This window comes from Symphalangus syndactylus, chromosome 22 (assembly GCF_028878055.3).
Source record: "Symphalangus syndactylus isolate Jambi chromosome 22, NHGRI_mSymSyn1-v2.1_pri, whole genome shotgun sequence".
NCBI classification, from domain to species: domain Eukaryota; kingdom Metazoa; phylum Chordata; class Mammalia; order Primates; family Hylobatidae; genus Symphalangus; species Symphalangus syndactylus.
In genome coordinates, this window is record NC_072444.2 from 75,660,554 (window position 1) to 75,678,801 (window position 18,248).

The following is an 18,248-nucleotide window of genomic DNA, read 5'->3' on the forward strand; positions in this document are numbered from 1 at the left end:
GGTCTCACTGCAACCTCTGCTTCCCGGGTTCAAGCGATTCTCATGCCTCAGCCTCCCAAGTAGCTGGGATTACAGGTGCCACCACCACACCTGACTGATTTTTGTATTTTTAGTAGAAATGAGGTTTCACCACATTGGCCAGGCTGGTCTTGAACTCCTGACCTCAAGTGATCTGCCTGCCTCAGCCTCCCACAGTGCTGGGATTACAGGCGTGAGCCACCACGCCCAGCCTGGATGGTTTTCTTGACCTTGTTTAGGGTGACTTCACATGACGCTAATGGAGACATTTTTAAGACTGAAAATGGGGTGCTCTGAATAATTCTGCTAGAACAGTCAATATAACCTGGGACTCTTCTGGGAAAAGCAGGACATAACGTCACTGTCATCGTAAGTGGACACTGAGGGATGACCCCCCAGAGCCACATAAAATGGGGGAGACGTAGCACTCTGAAGGGGTGGTCCTGGCCGGGCACAGTGGCTCATGCCTGTTATCTCAGCACCTTGGGACGCCAAGGGGGGAAAATCGCTTGAGGCCAGGAGTTCTAGACCAGCCTGGTCAACATAGCAAGACCCAATCTGTATTAAAAAAAAAAAAAAAAAAAGCAAGCAAGCAAGCTGGGCGCAGTGGCTCACACCTGTAACCCCAGCACTTTGGGAGGCCGAGGTGGTTGGATCTTTTGAGGCCAGGAGTTGGAGACCAGCCTGGCCAACGTGGCAAAACCCTGTCTCTACTAAAAACACAAAAATTAGCTGGATATGGTGGTGGGCGCTTGTAATCCCAGCTACTCGGGAGGCTGAGGCAGGAGAATTGCTTGAACCTGGGAGGTGGAAGTTGCAGTGAGCCAAGATCACACCATTGCACTCCTGGGCGATAGAGGAAGACCCTGTCTCAAAAAAAAACCCCACCACAAAGGACTGGTGCTATTAACAAATGCAGGAGAGACAGGAATGCTGGAGTTACAAAACTAACAGGCATGGCCAGGTGCAGTGGCTTACCCCGTAGTCCCAAAAAACTAACAGGCGTCGTCCGGGTTTGAATTCTGACTTCTCTGTTTCTTAACCCCTCCGTGCCTCAGTTTCCCCTTATGTAAAATAGGGATTGTAGCAGGGACCCGTTGGCGAGGAACACTGTGGCCCCTTGTTGCGGAGTTGATGTGTTACTGGAGACGCTGCGACCTCCTTTTTTTTTTTTTTTTTTTTGAGACGAAGTCTCGCTCTGTCACCCAGGCTGGAGGGCAGTGGCGCAATTCTTGGCTCACTGCAAGCTCCGCCTCCTGGGTTCACACCATTCTCCTGCCTCAGCCTCCTGAGTAGCTGGGACTACAGGCGCCCGCCACCACGCCTGGCTAAGTTTTTGTATTTTTAGTAGTGACGGGGTTTCACTGTGTTAGCCAGAATGGTCTCAATCTCCCGACCTCGTGATCTGCCCGCCTCGGCCTCCCAAAATGCTGGGATTACAGGCGTGAGCCACCGCACCCAGCCACAATCTCCTGCTTTCTAATGGACATCTCAAGGTCTGCAAACTAAGGCCATGAGAGCTGCCCGCCTCCCTGCAGAGTCATGCTATTACAAGGCCCTTCTTCCCTGCTGACCACAAGGCAGCTATCAGATGCTGTCTTAGGGGTACTTCACGTAAAAAGCAGCCTCTAAGCTTGATATGCTGAGAAACTTAGGTACGCCGGGGCCACCTTACTTACGCGTGGTGGTACTCTGTTTCTTTGAATGCAGGTGTTCAATTAATTACAAAAAAGAAGAAATTTAAAATTCTAACTTGGCCGAGTGCAGTGGCTCACGCCTGTAATCCCAGCATTTCAGGAAGCCGAGGCGGGCAGATCACGAGGTCAGGAGTTCGAGACCAGCCTGACCAACATGGTGAAACCCCGTTTCTACTAAAAATACAAAAATTAGCCGGGCCTGGTGGCACATGCCTGTAATCCCAGCTACTCGGGATGCCGACGCAGGAGGATCGCTTGAACCCGGGAGGCAGAGGTTGCGGTGAGCTGAGATCATGCCACTGCACTGCAGCCTGGGTGACAGAGCAAGACTCTGTCTCAAAAACAAAACAAAACAAAAAAATTGAGCAAATAAGAAAATCCACTGAGGACAAAGAAGCCAGGTTTCTCACTGCCGGAGAAGGTATTCACAATCGTGAAAGGTAGAAGGCTAGAAAGAGCCCGGAGGTGTTGGACTGAAACTGAAGGTATGGTTATGGATTTGGTTTTTGGAAACATACGTCTTACGTTCCTAGCCTCTGTCCACTGAGAGAGCCCAGGAGCAATGAGCACACCACTCACCCAAATCCTGCTGTTTTTTAAATTATTATTATCCTTTTTGAGACAGTGTCTTGCTCTGTCACCAAAGCTGTAGTGCAGTGGTATAATCTTGGCTCACTGCAACCTCGGCCTCCCGGGTTCAAGAGATTCTGGTGCCTCAGCCTCCTGAGTAGCTGGGATTATAGGCACATGCCAACACACCCAGCTAATTTTTATTTGTAGTAGAGACCGGAAAGGGTTTCACCATGTTAGCCAGGCTGGTCTCAGAGTCTTGGCCTGCAGCGATCCGCCCACTTCGGCCTCCCAAAGTGCTGGGATTACAAGCGTGAGCCACAGTGCTCAGCCCAAATCCTGGCTTCTAAATGCCATCTTCCATAAAGGAACCAACATCCTCGGGGAGATGGCTGATGACAGCGTTGGAGCAGGGAGAGAACAAATGAGCCTGGAATATCTGATGCCAGGAGGTAAGGAAAGTTGCAGAGAAGGACGGGGACACGTCAGCACTCAAGAGCCAGCGTGAAGGGGCGCCCACTCACCAAATCTGGGATGACGTGAACATCAAAATAAATCATGACTGCAGTAGAATACTCCCCAGTGAATAAGACAGAAATCTGCATCCATATGGTGGTGACTATAAACTAACAAATAAATGAATAAGAAATAAAATAAAATCTCTCCTTTACAGTAGAATGCCAACTAAAGGTGTAGAAGAAACTACGGAAATTATTTTAAAAAGCACCACTGGGCAACAATCAGAGGGCTTCAGGTAGAAGTCACCGATGGAGGTTAAGGTGGGTCTGCAGAGGTTTCATGAATAAGACAATGGTTGTGATGGTGAACTGAAGGGTGGCTAGATGGCTGGTATTGTTTCCGGTGTGAGGGTGCTCCCAGAGAGACTGACATTTGAGTCAGTGGATTAGGAGAGGAAGACCCACCCTCAGTGGGGGTGGGCACCCTCCCATCGGCTGCCAGCGTGGCTAGAACAAGGCAAGCAGAAGAAGGTAGGTAAGCTGGCTTGCTGAGTCTTCTGGCTTTCGTCTTTACCCCATGCTGGATGCTTCTGTCCATTCCTCCTGCCCTTGGACATCGCACTCCAGGTTCTTTGGCCTTTGGACTCTGGGACTTACACCAGTAGCTTTCCGGTGGCTGTGGGCATTTGGCCACAGACTGAAGCCTGAACTGTCGGCTTCCCTGTTTGAGGCTGTTGGACTCCGGCTGAGTCACTGCTGGCTTCCTCGCTCCTCAGCTTGCAGACGACAGCCTGTCATGGGACTTTGCCTTGTGATGGTGTGAGCCAGTTCTTCATAAACTTTCTTTCATACGTACATATATCCTATTAGTTCTGTCCCTCTGCAGCACCTTGACTAAGACAATGCTGTAATCTCAGAATGTCTCCCTGGAAAATACGAATCAATTTACAAATGAAAACAGGGTGTCTTCATCCTGGCAAAACCCAGCAGACACCAATACCACCAGGGAATTGAGATAAATGTAACCCAGATAGAATCGGCTGGAAGCCTGTGCCCCGACGTGAGGACCCAGGACACGGCACCTTCTCTGCAGTCCCACCAAGAATATATGACCCATCCTACGTGTATGAGAAATCTTTGCCCTTTAATAAGGATGGGAGTCTGCAAAGACATATTCCAGCTTGGGGGAAGCTGAAACTGTGATAGTGGATGGGATCCCGGAGCAGAAAGGAAGAGACATTGTTGACATTGTTTGTAAAATCTGCAGGAGGCTGAGGCAGGAGAATCGCTAGAACCCGGGAGGCAGAGGTTGCAGTGAGCTGAGATCGCACCACTGTACTCCAGCCTGGGTGACAGAGCGAGACTCCGTCTCAACAACAACAACAACAACAACAAACGGAATGGGGTCTGAGGAGATCGACCTTAGCATTTTTTCTTTTTTTGAGACAGAGCCTCGCTCTGCCAACCAGGTTGGAGTACAGTGGTGCGATCTCGGCTCACTGCAACTTCCACCTCCCAGGTTCAAGCGATTCTTCTGCTTCAACACCCTGAGCAGCTGGGATTCCAGGCACCCCCCCACCACACCTGGCTCATTTTTTTTGTTTTGTTTTGAGATGGAGTCTTACTGTTGCCCAGGCTGGAGTGCAGTGGGGCGATCTTGGCTCACTGCAACCTCCACCCCCGAGATTCTCCTGCCTCAGCCTCCAGAGTAGCTGGGATTACAGGTGTGCGCCGCCATGCCCGGCTGATATCTGTATTTTTACTAGAGACGGAGTTTCACCATATTGGTCAGGCTGGTCTCAAACTCCTGACCTCAGGTGATCCACCCGCCTCGGCCTCCCCAAGTGCTGGGATTACATGCGTGAGCCACTGCTCCTGGCCACACGCAGTTTCTTGATTGCAAGAAGGCTGTCATGTGCCTAAGCGAGAAAAAGATGTGCGGATAAACTTCAGTCAGGCATGAGTGACAGAGGTACTGGCCATGAATTCCATGTTAATGAATCAACTAGACATTATTAAATAAGGAACCTTGAGAGAAAGAGACATGTACAACAAGGTTAACGATGAACTGCTTAACAAAAAGGCTGTGGCCGATGGCTCGGAGGAACCTGACTCTGTATTTCCCCGGAAGCCAGTGCCTAGGGGTGTTACTCACCAACACTCACGATAATTACATGATTCCATGTTTGCTGCGACTTTGCAGAACTATCACTGAGCAACGCAAGGTGAAACATAAGCAGGGCCACTCACGTTTGTTTTCTCACAAGGTCAGACTTTTATTGATACTTAATCAGAAAAGCCATATAACTACACAGGCTTCCCAAGGTGGCAATTCCCCTTAGCACAACCCATTCACTCGGTAGCCACAGCCCCGGGCATTCAGGCTCAGGCCACTCCACAGGTGAGTCGACACTGCAAACCATAGATAGCAGTAAACTTAATACATAAATGTTACAGATTATGGATTAAAATGTCCATATCAAAGCAGCACTTACATCAAGAGAAACGGGGGGTAGGCCGGGCACAGTGCCTCACGCCTGTAATCCCAGCACTTTGGGAGGCCAAGGTGGGTGGATCACCTGACCAGCCTGGCTAACATGGTGAAACCCCATCTCTTCCTAAAATACAAAAAAATTAGCTGGGCGTGGTGGTGTGTACCTGTAATCCTACTTGGGAGGCTGAGGTGGGAGAATCACTTGAACCTGCAAAGCGGAGGTTGCAATGAGCCAAGACCGAGTCATTGCACTCCAGCCTGGGCAACAAGAATGAAACTCCATCTCAGAAAAAAAAAAAAAAAGAAAGAAAGAAAGAAAAAAGAAAATGTGGGTAAAACAGGGTTAACAAACCAGTCCAAGGAGAGCGATGTGGCCACGAAGGAGGTTCTGCGCTGATCCAGACATCTTGAAAGGTGGGAGTCCGGGCCTGGGCAGAGCCCTCAAGGGGAGATGTTGTGTGATTGGGAGGGACAGCAAGATGGAGCCGGTCACCACCGCCGTGCAGCTGGTGAGGTCCTGCTCTTTTCACAGCCCTTGAGTTTTCTGGTGAAAACCAAGAGTAAAGACTGTACAATAAGCCGGGCACAGTGGCTCACGTTCTGTAATCCCAGCGCTTTGGGAAGCCGAGGCAGAGGGATCACCTGAGGTCAGGAGTTCAAGACCAGCCTGGGCAACATAGCAAAACCCCATATCTACAAAAAATACAAAAATTAGCCAGGCATGATGGCGCACACCTGTAGCTCCTGCTACTCAGGAGCCTGAGGAAGAAGGATGGCTTGAGCCTGGGAAGTGGAGGCTGCAGTGAGCTGTGATCATCCCAGTGCCCTTCAGCCTGAGCCACAGAGGAAGACCCTGTCTAAAGAAAAACAACAAGCTGGGCGCGGTGGCTCACGCCTGTAATCCCAGTACTTTGGGAGGCCGAGGTGGGCGGATCACCTGAGGTTGGGAGTTCCAGACCAGCCCAACCAACATGGAGAAACCCTGTCTCTACTAAAAATACAAATTAGCCGGGCGTGGTGGTGCATGCCTGTAATCCCAGCTACTTGGGAGGCTGAGGCAGAAGAATAGCTTGAACCCAGGAGGTGGTGGTTGCGGTGAGCCAAGATCACATCACTGCACTCCAGCCTAGGCAACAAAAGCGAAACTCCATCTCAAAACAAACAAAAAACAAAACAACAAAAAAGAGCATGCCTGGTTGCGTCTGACCTTACCTGATTGGGCGTAGTCTCTATTGATTAGGTGACCATCTGGTCCGGTTGGCACGACGCTTCTTGGGTTTGAGGGAGGGTCTGCTCTGCCGCCCAGGCTCTAGTGCAGGGCGCATTCACAGCCGACTAATGCCTCCACCTCCCAAGAGGCTGGGACTGCAGGTGCATGCCACCATGCCGCGTTCATTTCTTATTTTTGTTGAGACAGGGTTTCATCATGGTCGCCAGGCTGGTCTTGAACTCCTGTCAGGCCTCTGAGCCCAAGCTAAGCCATCATATCCCTAGTGACCTGCACGTATACATCCAGATGGCCTGAAGCAACTGAGGATCCACAAAAGAAGTGAAAATAGCCTTAAATGATGACATTCCACCCTTGTAATTTGTTTCTGCCCTACCCTAACTGATCAATGTACTTTGTAATCTCCTCCATCCTTAGGAAGGTTCTTTGTAATTCTCCCCACCCCTGAGAATGTACTTTGTGAGATCCACCCCCTGCCTGAAAAACATTGCTCCTAACTCCACCGTCTATCCCAAAACCTGTAAGAACTAACGATAATCCCATCACCCTTTGCTGACTCTGTTTTCCGACTCAGCCGGCCTGCACCCAGGTGAAATAAACAGCCTTGTTGCTCACACAACGCCTGTTTGGTGGTCTCTTCACACGGACATGTGAGTGACTGACTTCAGGCCATCCTACCTCGGCCTCCCAAAGTGCCGGGATTACAGACGTGAGCCACCATGCACGGTCCGGCTAATATTTTATTTCTGCAGAGATGGGGTCTCCCTATGTTGCCCAGGCTGGTCTCCATGTCCTGGGCCCAAGGCCTCCTCCTGCCCAGCCGGGACGGGGTCTGCCCCAGGCGGAGCCCCTTACGTGCAGGGCGTTCTGTGCAGTGACAGCGGCCCTGGGCAGAGTCGACCCCACGCAGCCACATAACCGTCCAGGGGGCGGGGGGCAGCGCGGTGAAATGGGAAAGGGTTTAACTGGGGGATCTAGGTGCTGGGGACACTGACATTTTCGGTATTATTCTTGAACCTTTTCCCTAAGTTTGAAATTACCTAAAAACATGTTTTGAGATGGAGGCCTCCTGGGACCCGCAGGATGCGCGGCCGTGGGCCGGTGCGCGGGGCGGGAGGCGCCGGATGGGTCGCTAGGCCTCCTCCCTCAGGCCAGCCTCGCGCTCCTGCCCCGCAGGACCCCGGCTACAGCCCTGACTCAGCTTCCCGCGCCTCGCCCGCCCGACTGCTCCGGCGCGGAACCGCCACACTGTGACTCAGCAAGCGCTCCGCCTGCGAGAAGCGACCGGACGCTTCCACAAGGAAAGCGGAGGGGCGAGGAGTGGGCGAGCCTGCGGGGCGCGGCGAGGCGGGATTGGCCGGATGGCTGGTGACGTCTTCGGGGCGCGCCGGCGCCACTGGGCCGCGGCCTGGCAGGACTGGCCGGTCTGCGGGTGACGTCGTCGGGGCGCGCCCGGAAACCCCAAGGCCGAGACGGCTCTCAGATCCGGGGACTGCAGATAAATGGCCGTAGGCCACGGGCGGCGAGATGTTGCGTTCTGCTGTGGGTGTGGGTGTGTCTCCGACGGCGTCTCGGTGCCAGTGTCGAGGTTCTTTCTGCTTAGCTACCCGGAACCGACTACGGAGGAGGACACCTGCGTTTACGTTTCTTCCATCTTCTGCTATTCACTGCAGCTGCCTGGGTCCCCGACGAGAGCCAGGTACGGGGCCGGGATTGCGCTTTCCTCAGGGACAGGGTATGCCGGGGGTCGGGCCTGCCTTGAGGTCAGGCTGCTCGGGGGTTCGGCCTGTCTGCTAGGAGTCCGGCTGCTTGCTGGGGGTCAGGCTGCTGGGGGTCCGGCTGTCTGCTGGGGGTCGGGCCTGCCATCGGGGCCGTAGTACCGGCTCGGACGGGGTCGTTAACCCGCCAGCGGAGCGACAGCCACGTAGATGTGTCTGTTTCCTTGCTGCGGGCCCGGCTTGCCAGGGTAGGGTGTTTATTTCCTAGGACGGCTGCTGTGCGTCTAGAACAAAATCATTTAGGGATTCACGTCAAACTCTTGTGAATTCCTTGACAATTTCGGAACGCCTGCTGTGTGTCGGGCACCGGGAGCTAATAGTAAAGCAGCGGATCCGTAGTTCGAAGCTGTGGGCGAATGAGGGCTAGGAAAGGACTAATGGGCACTTTGAGTAGCGGGCGTGTAACACAGAGGGAACTGGGAGGGTGGGAGTGGCTTTAAACTGAGGCGGGAGGGGATGACTAGACGTTTGCCATGGGCGAGAGTGTTCCGGTCACAGGCGACAGTCTAGGAGGCCTCCAAGAGGGGGGAGAGAGCTGATGGGAAGGTCAGGAAAAGGCCCCGGGAGGGGCTAGTGGGTACTAGATCATGGAGGGGACCTCGTGAGCCCCTTGACTCTCTCTCGAGTGCAGTAGTTTCACCGCCGTCTGCCTGTTTTCCATAGTGACTTAACAGCTTGCGCTTCTCCCTGATCAACTCCAGATTGATGTCATCGAGGAGTAAGTTCACAGTAAGACTCAATGCCTAAGGGAGTTGGAGAGGCGAGAGACAGAGTTAAATCTCCTCTGGATAATGGAGTCAACTGATGGGATTTAGCACCTAGTAACAGAGTTTTGTTTATGTAAACAAGTATATTCCATGGATAAAATTGTGACTTAAAATTCACCAAAGTCGTAATCATCACTGGCAGCTGTGTGAATTAGCTCTCGCCCCCACAGTGTGAGTTGAAATAGAAACCCGAGTTCAAGGAGTGCTTCATAGACTAGGAATTAAAAGGACTATGAAGGAGTCCGTGTCTCTTAATGGGGTTGACTACGAATGGCGGACACCTGGTATTTGTACTAAAACTCCATGGAATGCTCCCCACACAGCGCGTTTGTTGACTTTCATTAGCTGTAATTACACTGTAAATCCTGGTGACTGAAGGGCAGTCCAGCTTTCCTTCTAACTATTCTGATTCTCTTGTAGGTGATACTTAACTCTGCCATCTGCGTTTTGAGCACTGTTCTCATAATGGAGTTTCCTGATTTGGGGAAGCATTGTTCGGAAAAAACTTGCAAGCAGCTAGGTGAGTACTTTTAAGAGACTTAATAATAGAAAATGGTATTTTGTTGGGGGAAAGCTGGCTGTTCTGTTAATTAGCTGATAATTGTGTCTTGGCTTTCCTGGCTCTTCAGTATTGGGAACTGCGCTGGTGCAGGTTCTGTTTGACACTTAGCATCCACCAGAGGCGGGGTGCAGGGGTGCAGGCTGGCTGGCAGGGCCGGGTGGATCCAGGGTGCTGCTTGAATACTTGCGACGCCATAGGGTCTCTCTCTAGCAGACAGCCTGACCCTGGGATTGTCTTCACATGTGTGGCCCTCGAGGACCTGTCCATCTCATAGGCCTAAAGCACTTAGTGTAGGTAAACACTTTTTAGTACTATCTAGAAGTATTTTGTCCCAGTCGTGAAAACACTTCCCTGTTTTTTGTTTTTCAGATTTTCTTCCTGTAAAATGTGATGCATGTAAGCAAGATTTCTGTAAAGATCATTTTGCATACGCTGCACATAAGTGTCCGTTTGCATTCCAGAAGGTAATTCATCCTTTGTTCAAAAGATTCTCATTTTCACTGCCTGAAGCTGCACTGTCTTGCTGGTATGGTAGGGACTAGCCACGTGTGGCTAACTCAATGAAAATTAAATTTTAAAATCCAGTTTCTCAGTCCCACTAGCCTTGTTTCAAGTGCCTGCTGTTAGGCAGTACAGAGGAGCATTTCTGCCCTCACAGGACATTCTGTTGGATGACTCTCAGACAACTGAGATCTTATTTTCAGGGATTTGTAGAGTCACTTAGTTGTAACCTTATGTTCCAAGCTTACTTCAGATGTTCAAATACTTGGTTCCTTTGATCTGTCACACCATAGCTGTGTCTTCACCTGATGCAAGAAAGGTTTTGATATTTGACTTGGAAGCCAATCAGGAAGGCAGTAAATATGCTTATTGATTTGAATAACTTGCAGCCTTGACGTTGTATTTAGGTGACTCCCAGAGTACACAGTAGAAACTGAAAGAGGACCTGAGGAAATGAGTTTGCCCCAAATCCAGAGATTGGAGACTTCTGTTGACTTTTCAGATGGTTCCCAGCCCGTGTTCACTTTGTCTCTGGATGGGTCACAGGTCATTTTAGTGAACTCTGCCACTTGACCCTGGTGGCGGTGGTAATGTGGGTGACTCAGCATTCTGTGCTTTGACCAGTGTTGCCCAGGGTCTGGCCCTCCAGCCATTTTTAGGTCATCACGGTGGGTGAGGAGGGGGACTCATATTCCCTGCGTTTACTAGGCACAGTTGACTAAGCCAGACTGCCCAGTGTGTCTTCCCACTGACCCTTCCTGCCCCGGCATGGGGCAGGGTCTGGCTGGAGACTGTTTACTAATACTTTGTTTCATTTGACCAAATGAGGAAGCACCACCACCTGTGACTCTTCCAGCTCGGGCTGCAGAGAGCGTGCCCGTAATTCTGTGATCACCTGCCACCTGTTCATGTCGGTTGCCACCTGTTTTCTTATTGACCTTTCCATCAACTCCTGCCTTGGCTCAGGTTTTTAGCCTTGCTGGGCCTTCAGCTGCTGGGTGGTCCACCCCTCCAGAGCCCCCACAACCTTGGCCTGCAGCCAGTGACGGTCATTAGTACCTGGGAGTTCACCCTAGGTACACATGGCCTCATCGGGCACAAGCAACTCTCTGTGTACGTAGAAGCCACTGGGGAAGCCGCAAAGGGATTAGGCCGTTGGCGATTGTGGTCCCTGTTTCCCTCCATCTCCTCCCTGTGGAGGTATCTGGGCAGGTTCTGTTCTCACCTGGGCGGTGCCAGCCTGAGATGGCCCCGGTTGGTTTCTGCAGTCGGCTGAAGTCCATTCGTTGAAACTTCACTAGACTCGTCAGGGCAGCTGATGTCCACATTGTAGAGACGGCTGCCGCTAATCCATGACCCAATGATGCCTTGTTCTCAAAGGGCTCGGGAGACCGGTTTTTATACTCTTTGTGTTTAAGTGTGCCACGCAGGAGTACTCGTTTAAAACTTCTGTGAGTTTAGGTTGTATGAGTCTCAGATGCCATCTTACCTTTGTTATTTTTAGGATGTTCACGTCCCGGTATGCCCACTCTGTAATACCCCCATCCCAGTAAAAAAGGGCCAGATACCAGACGTGGTAGTTGGTGATCACATTGACAGAGACTGTCACTCTCACCCTGGGAAGAAGAAAGAGAAGGTAAGGACATAGCCCACCTCAGTTCCTTCATCTGGGAAGCCTGGTTTTTCCTTGGGAAGAGTCAGTTTGCTACCTGAGAATTACTCCCAATAGTTTATATACGAAGTAGAAAAGAAGAGTCCTAACGCTGTGTTATCCCTAACACTGCGTCCTAAACTGCAAGTGGCCTGAGTTTTTAGTTTTATAAATGTTGTTTAATATGAGGGATCCCAGGTCAGGTTCGTCTTTCTTGACTGGAATTTACTAGTTTTCCTCCTGAGATGGCTTTCTGGATCCATTCTGTCCATGTGCGTTTCGTTGTTTTTTTTTGTTTTTTTTTTTGTTTGTTTTTTTTTTTTTTGAGACAGTCTTGCTCTGTCACCCAGGCTGGAGTGCAATGGTGAATGGTGCTGTCTCGGCTCATTGCAACCTCCGCCTCCTGGGTTAAAGTGATTCTCCTGTCTCAGCCTCCCGAGTAGAGTAGCTGGGACTACAGGTGCATGCCACCACATCGAGCTAACTTTTGTATTTTTAGTAGAGACAGGGTTTCACTATGTTGGCCAGGCTGGTCTTGGAACTCCTGACCTCATGATCTGCCCACCTCAGCCTCCCAAAGTGCTGAGATATTACAGGTGTGAGCCACCACGCCCGGCTCAAGGAGCTTCTCTAGGGAACTGGCTGCTGTCATGCTTAATCCGTTCCTAGTCATGGGTCCTGGTTGGTGGTTACCAACTATCTTAGTACATGATGTTCAATACTTTACAATTATATTACCATAAACCAAGTAACTTTTACTCTCAAACATAATAAAATCAGCGTTCCTTAGTCTGCCACACAAAACCCTCTGCAGAAGCTTGCTCTGGTCCCTGCTTTCTGGCCCTGTCTAGTTCTCCCTGCTGTGGCTGTGCCCTGGGATCCTCAGCCTCTGGAGGTCTCTTAAGCCTCTGAGACATCACAGCTCTCCGGTGCACCTGCTTCTCCCACATGACACAGCTTCCCTTGCTGGGGGCTCACCCAGCACTGCCCCAAGGCCCCCACACAGGTATACCCTCCCGGCTGCTCCTGGCCCACTCTGCTCCTGCCCTTGTGGTGGGCACGGTCTGTGTTCTGCTGCATCCCTGCACGGGTCCCTCTTGCATGGTTGCTCAGCATGGCCATGCCTGCCTGCCTTGGCCGGAGGGCCACCCCTGGCTGCTGGAACCCTCCCCACTCTCCTCACTGCCTTCCCCTCTTGGAGTTTTGACTCCTAGGAATTTATATTGCTGCCTACACCCTGGCACCAAAAAAAAAAAAAGTGACCGGTGGGTACTGGGACATGATAGATATTCCCTTGATGGGGACAACCTCTGCTGTCCCAGAGCTCCTGGAGCCATGCCTCTGTGGTGCTTGCCTGTCACCCATGCTTGGCCTCCTTCCCTCCTTCCCTCCTGCTTCCTGCTTCCTGGCTGCCTCTCTCTTTGTTGTCCTCCCAGCAGTACCTCTGGGCCATCTTCATGGGAATCCCCAGCTTCAATGCTGGCTGGCTTTTTTTTTTTTAAAAGGGACAAAGTCTCGCTCTGTCGCCCAGGCTGGAGTGCAGTGGCATGATCTCAGCTCACTGCTGCCTCTGCCTCCCGGGTTCTAGCAATTCTCCTGCCTCAGCCTCCAGAGTAGCTGGGATTACAGGCACCACGCTGCCATGCCTGGCTAATCTTTTATATTTTAGTGGAGATGGGGTTTGACCGTGTTGCCCAAGCTCGTCTCGAACTCCTGAGCTCAGGCAATCCACCTGTCTTGGCTTCCCAAAGTGCTGGGATGACAGGCGTGAGCCATTGTGCCTGGCCCCGTGTTCTTCTTACCTGCACTGAGATGGTCAAATGAAATTTTGCATTTGTACTCTGTGCAGACAGGAACCGTGTCTAGTTTAAATGTGAATGTTCTTACTGGGGGCTGTTAAAGAATTTATTAAGGCCAGCACAGTGGCTCACACATGTAATCTTAGCACTTTGGGAGGCCAAGGCAGGAGGATCACTTGAGGCTGAGTTTGAGACCAGCCTGGGCAACATGGCAAGACCCCATTTCTATGAAAATAGACAAAATTAGCTGGACGTGGCAGTGCGTGCCTGTAGTACCAGGTACTAGGCTGAAGCAGGAGAATCACTTGAGTCCAGGAGGCAGAGGTTGCAGTGAGCCGAGATCGAGCCACTGCACTCCAGCCTGGGCAACAGAGCGAGACCCTGTCTCCAAAAAAAGAATTGCTTGTTGAAGTCACTTTGCTCTCTCAGATTTTTACATACCGTTGCTCAAAAGAGGGCTGCAAGAAGAAAGAGATGCTGCAGATGACATGTGCCCAGTGTCACGGCAACTTCTGTATCCAGCACAGACACCCTTTGGACCATAGCTGCAGACACGGGAGTCGCCCCACCATCAAAGCCGGGTGAGAAGAGACTCGGCTGCGATGGCTCGGAACACGCAGTAGCATAGCATGCGTGGAAGCAGCTTACACTCTAGTGGGAAGTGGAGCCCCACTGAGCACCATCCCACACTGGCTGCTGATCTTGTTGAGGGAAATGGGACTATAATAAAATTGAATGCTGAAGTTGATTCCAGTTGTTCTCATTTCCCACTGCTGCCGTCACCAAGTACTACAAACTGGGTGGCTCAAACCACAGAAATTGGTTCTTTCACAGTTCTGGGGGCTGGAAGTCTGGGCGCAGGATGTCGGCAGGGCCGGCCCCTTCTGAGGCCTGTGGGGAGCATCGGCTGCATCTCCCCAGCATCTCGGGGCTCGTCGATGTACAACCCCCATCTCCGCCTTCATCTTCACGTGGCATTCTGTGTGTCCCGACTTCCCCTCTTTGTAAGGATGCTGGGGATGCTGGACATGTGATCCCACACTCGTGACCTCTGGAAAAACGCTGTCTCCACAGACGGTCACACTGAGGTACCATGTCTAGGGCTCCAGCATGTCTTGTGGGGACATGATTCAACTCGTAATGCTAATGTTGGTCAAATCGAGACGCATCTGCATCTGCCTAAACTTGCACCTAGTGGTGTCTGGTGTCCGTCCCTGGACCAGGCCGGTGGTAGTCGCTTACCTGCAGGAAGCCGTGTGGGTTCTTGGGGTCAGCTCATGGAGGCTGAGCTGACTCATCCACCCTCTCTGTAGGTGCTCACCCGTGACAGCCTCTGAATCCAAGCCACCAGGAGATTTCCTCACCCTGGCTCCTGGCGGGCTGGCCCAGCAACTCAGGTACTGGTTCACCCGTCTCATGTGAACGCAGCTACATCTGTGTGGGGTGCTGCAGCTCTTGGGTGGTGAGCATGGAAAGGTTGCCGTGTGTAACTGCACAGTGTGACACGATGCCCCGGTGGTGCGACTTCGTCAGAATGGATGAAGGACACAGGACTGGGACCCCAAGTTACAAAAGCAGCTCGCTCCAGCGCAACCTCGGCAGCAGCAGCAGCGTCGTATAGCTGGTTTCTGAAACACCTTTTCTGCCCTCCAAGATCCTCTGACGTGATCAACACTTCTGCGTCATCAAGACAAACCTGAAAAGAGCTGTTCTTTATTCTTCTTGGTGGAAAGTAAACTGATTAGGTCTTCCCCGTCTGCGCTGCCATGTGGGTTATTTCCACTCTAGGTAACTTCTGCCGTCGGGTACCCCTGTACTTCTAATGGCAAAGAGCCTGAAACCTTGAAACTTCCCCACTGACATACATGAACTAGGCCGGGCATGGTGGCTCACACCTGTAATCCCAGCACTTTGGGAGGGCAAAGTGGGTGGATCACCTAAGGTCAAGAGTTCAAAACCAGCAAACACCAGACAGCTCACTTGCGCTCTCTTCACCATGTCGCCTCTGTAACGATGCGGCTATCTGGCCAAGAAGGGGGAAGGACATCCACCTGCCTGGCTGAGGGTTCTTGTCCAGCGGCGGCCACAGGCGCTACTCGCATTCCCTGAGGGCACAGCTGTGTGCCCGTTCCTGACCTCCAAGGGGCTGGGACACTCTGCGTGAGAGAAGGTGTGTCTTCCTGGACCACTTGCCCCTGCCACAGCCGACTTCTTAAAACAGGCACAGTTCAGCCAGGTGCAGTGGCTCATGCCTGTAATCCCAGCACTTTGGGAGGTGGAGGCAGGCGGATCACATGAAGTCAGGAGTTTGAGACCAGCCTGGTCAACATGGTGAAACCCCATCTCTACTAAAACAAAAATCAACCAGGTGTGATGGTGGTACACGCTTGTAATCCCAGCTACTCAGGAGGCTGAGGCAGGAGAATCACTTGAACCTGGGAGGCAGAGGTTGCAGTGAGCATCGATCATGCCACTGCACTCCAGCCTGGGCGACAGGGCGAGACTCAATCTCCAAAAAAAAAAAAAAAAAGGCAGCAGCCAGCCAGCCCGAGAGCTTCTTTGCACCTGGATGTGACTTCAGCACCAACAAGAAAGTTGCAAAATGCCACCTGTTGAAGATGGCTCTGTCCAGTGATGAAGCAGTGGAAACTTCCAGAACTGACTTAAAACCACAATGGCAGGAAGTAGGGCTTCCTCAAGTGCCAGAGATTACAGGAGACTGGGTTTTATAGGTTTGAAGAGCAGAAAGCCAAAACAATGTCGGAGAGGGAAGGGGGGTAGTGAGGTCCACAGTCCTTCATGGCTCAGATGACAGATGCAGCCTTCGTGGCCTGACACTTTCCACCACTGTCTGATTTTGTGAAGTGATGAACACGGTAACGTAAATACTGGTCTTAGGTTTATACTGACAGCCGCTATGCTCATCAAGAGTGCAGTGATCTCCTGGGAACTTAGGGGGTGTCAGGGAATAAGGTGAAACAAAACATCCCCAAGTTCTGCCCTGATCTGAACTGCCCTGGCCACCCAGCTGTGCCCCCCAGACATCCCACGGAGACAGTTCACAAAAACACAAGCCACTGCATTTTTTTTTTTTTTTTTTTTTGTGGTTTCACCATCTAAAAATGTAACGGGAAGGGTTTGTATTCTGTTTCCGTTCTGCAAAAAGGTGATCAGACCTGCAGTCAGGCGAACGATGTTTCTGTCAATGACAGACCATGTATATGTTGGCGATCGCAGAAGATGCTGTATTTTCACTATCTTTTTATTTTAATCTGACAAACTTTTTTGCTTTTATTATAATTGACATAATTGTACATATTGATGGGGTACATTGTGGTATTTGGAGGAGTTCGAGACCAGCATGGCCAACATGGTGAAACCCCGTCCCTACTAAAAATACAAAAATTAGCTGGGCGTGGTGGTGGGCGCCTGTAATCCCAGCTACTTGGGAGGCTGAGGCAGGAGGATTGCTTGAACCTGGGAGGCAGAGGTTGCAGTGAGCAGAGATCGTGCCCCATTGCACTCCAGCCTGGGTGATAGAGCGAGGCTCCATCTCAAAAAAAAAAAGTAAAAAGCTAGTCACCCTGCAGTCCCACAGAACGCTGGGACGTAATCCTCCCAGCAAGCTGGACCGCACCACGCCTAGGTTTAGAAGCACAAACACGCAGTGCCGTGCCACAGTGGCCTATAGCATTCGGCGCCCTAGCACTCTGCACGTTTGTAGCCTGGGAGCCACAGGCTGTGCCCTACAGCTTAGGTGTGCAGAAGGACACACCATCAAGCTCTGTGTAAGTCACTCCACGCACATCCCTAATGGTGGGTGCTATGTGACTGCTTTTGTGCTTGCTTCATGGTGTCTGTCCTAGGACGGCAGTTCCCCAGCCCTAGCCTGTGTCAAAACACAGGGCTCCTTATGGGAGGGTGCTAGATCCCACCCCGAGGCCCTGATTCTGTGGTCTGACGTGGACTCAGGTTTACACCTGGAGCTGTCTGGGTGACACGTCTGGTCTGGGACTGTGCTTGGACAAGCCGCTTCCCTGCGTCTCCAGCACCTCTGGCCACATGTGCTGTGGAGCAGTGAAAGTGCAGCCAGTGCAGTGTTCAGTGTGGTTAAGTTTAAAAACCACTAACTTGGTTCAGTCTGTGGAAAACAGGTATGTTAGGAACCTGGGTGTGTGAACTGTGAATTTGCAGATCAGGTGTTCTAATGAAAAAATGTTTTTAAAGTCTTGAGAAACAACGTTCTGATGATTTAATGTCCAAATTGAGATTTATCCTGCCGGGCCCAGTGGCTTATGCCTGTAATCCCAGCACCTTGGGAGGCTGACGTGGGCGGATTGCTTGAGCCCAGATGTTGGAGACAGGACTGGGCAATGTAGTAAGACGTCGTCTCTCAATAAATAGCCAGACGTGATGGTGTGTGCATGTGGTCCCAGTTACTCGGGGGGCTGAGGTGGGAGGATCACCTGAGCCTGGGGACGTCAAGGCTGCAGTGAGCTGTGATCACACCACTGCACTCCAGCCTGGGTGACAGAGAGCAAGACAGTCTCATTAAAAAAACAAAACAAAACAAGGCCAGGAGCAAAGTGCCCAGCACTTTGGGAGGCTGAGGCAGGCAGATCACAAGGTCAGGAGTTCGAGACCAGCCTGGCCAACATGGTGAACCCCATCTCTACTAAAAATACAAAAATTAGCCAGGTATGGTGGCAGGCGCCTGTAATCCCA

General features: G+C 51.5%; 1 protein-coding gene and 1 long non-coding RNA gene across 6 annotated transcripts; one reads left to right on the forward strand and one right to left on the reverse strand.

The window, feature by feature from the left end:
• Positions 1-4,994: 4,994 nt before the first annotated feature.
• Positions 4,995-7,815, reverse strand: LOC134735549 (uncharacterized). The gene is made up of 3 exons (XR_010118745.1): positions 7,506-7,815; positions 6,450-6,767; positions 4,995-5,781 (listed from the first exon to the last, which is right to left on the reverse strand). It is a non-coding gene; the product is annotated as an uncharacterized lncRNA (long non-coding RNA).
• An 80-nt stretch (positions 7,816-7,895) lies between these two features.
• ZFAND2A (zinc finger AN1-type containing 2A) lies at positions 7,896-17,937 on the forward strand. Of its 5 annotated transcripts, none has more exons than XM_055262643.2 (6): positions 7,896-8,164; positions 9,431-9,530; positions 9,942-10,036; positions 11,578-11,709; positions 12,576-12,730; positions 13,953-14,037. In XM_055262643.2, exons 2-6 carry the CDS (start codon positions 9,476-9,478, stop codon positions 14,008-14,010), a joined length of 495 nt encoding a protein of 164 aa, XP_055118618.1. In that variant the 5' UTR covers positions 7,896-8,164; positions 9,431-9,475; the 3' UTR covers positions 14,011-14,037. The 5 variants fall into 5 exon arrangements, with proteins under 5 accessions (XP_055118618.1, XP_063487188.1, XP_055118620.1 ...); XM_063631118.1 differs by lacking the exon at positions 12,576-12,730 and adding an exon at positions 14,837-17,937 and having other exon boundaries at positions 7,900-8,164; positions 13,953-14,104; XM_063631119.1 differs by lacking the exons at positions 7,896-8,164; positions 12,576-12,730 and adding exons at positions 8,176-8,961; positions 14,837-17,937 and having other exon boundaries at positions 13,953-14,104.
• The last annotated feature ends 311 nt before the right edge of the window (positions 17,938-18,248 follow it).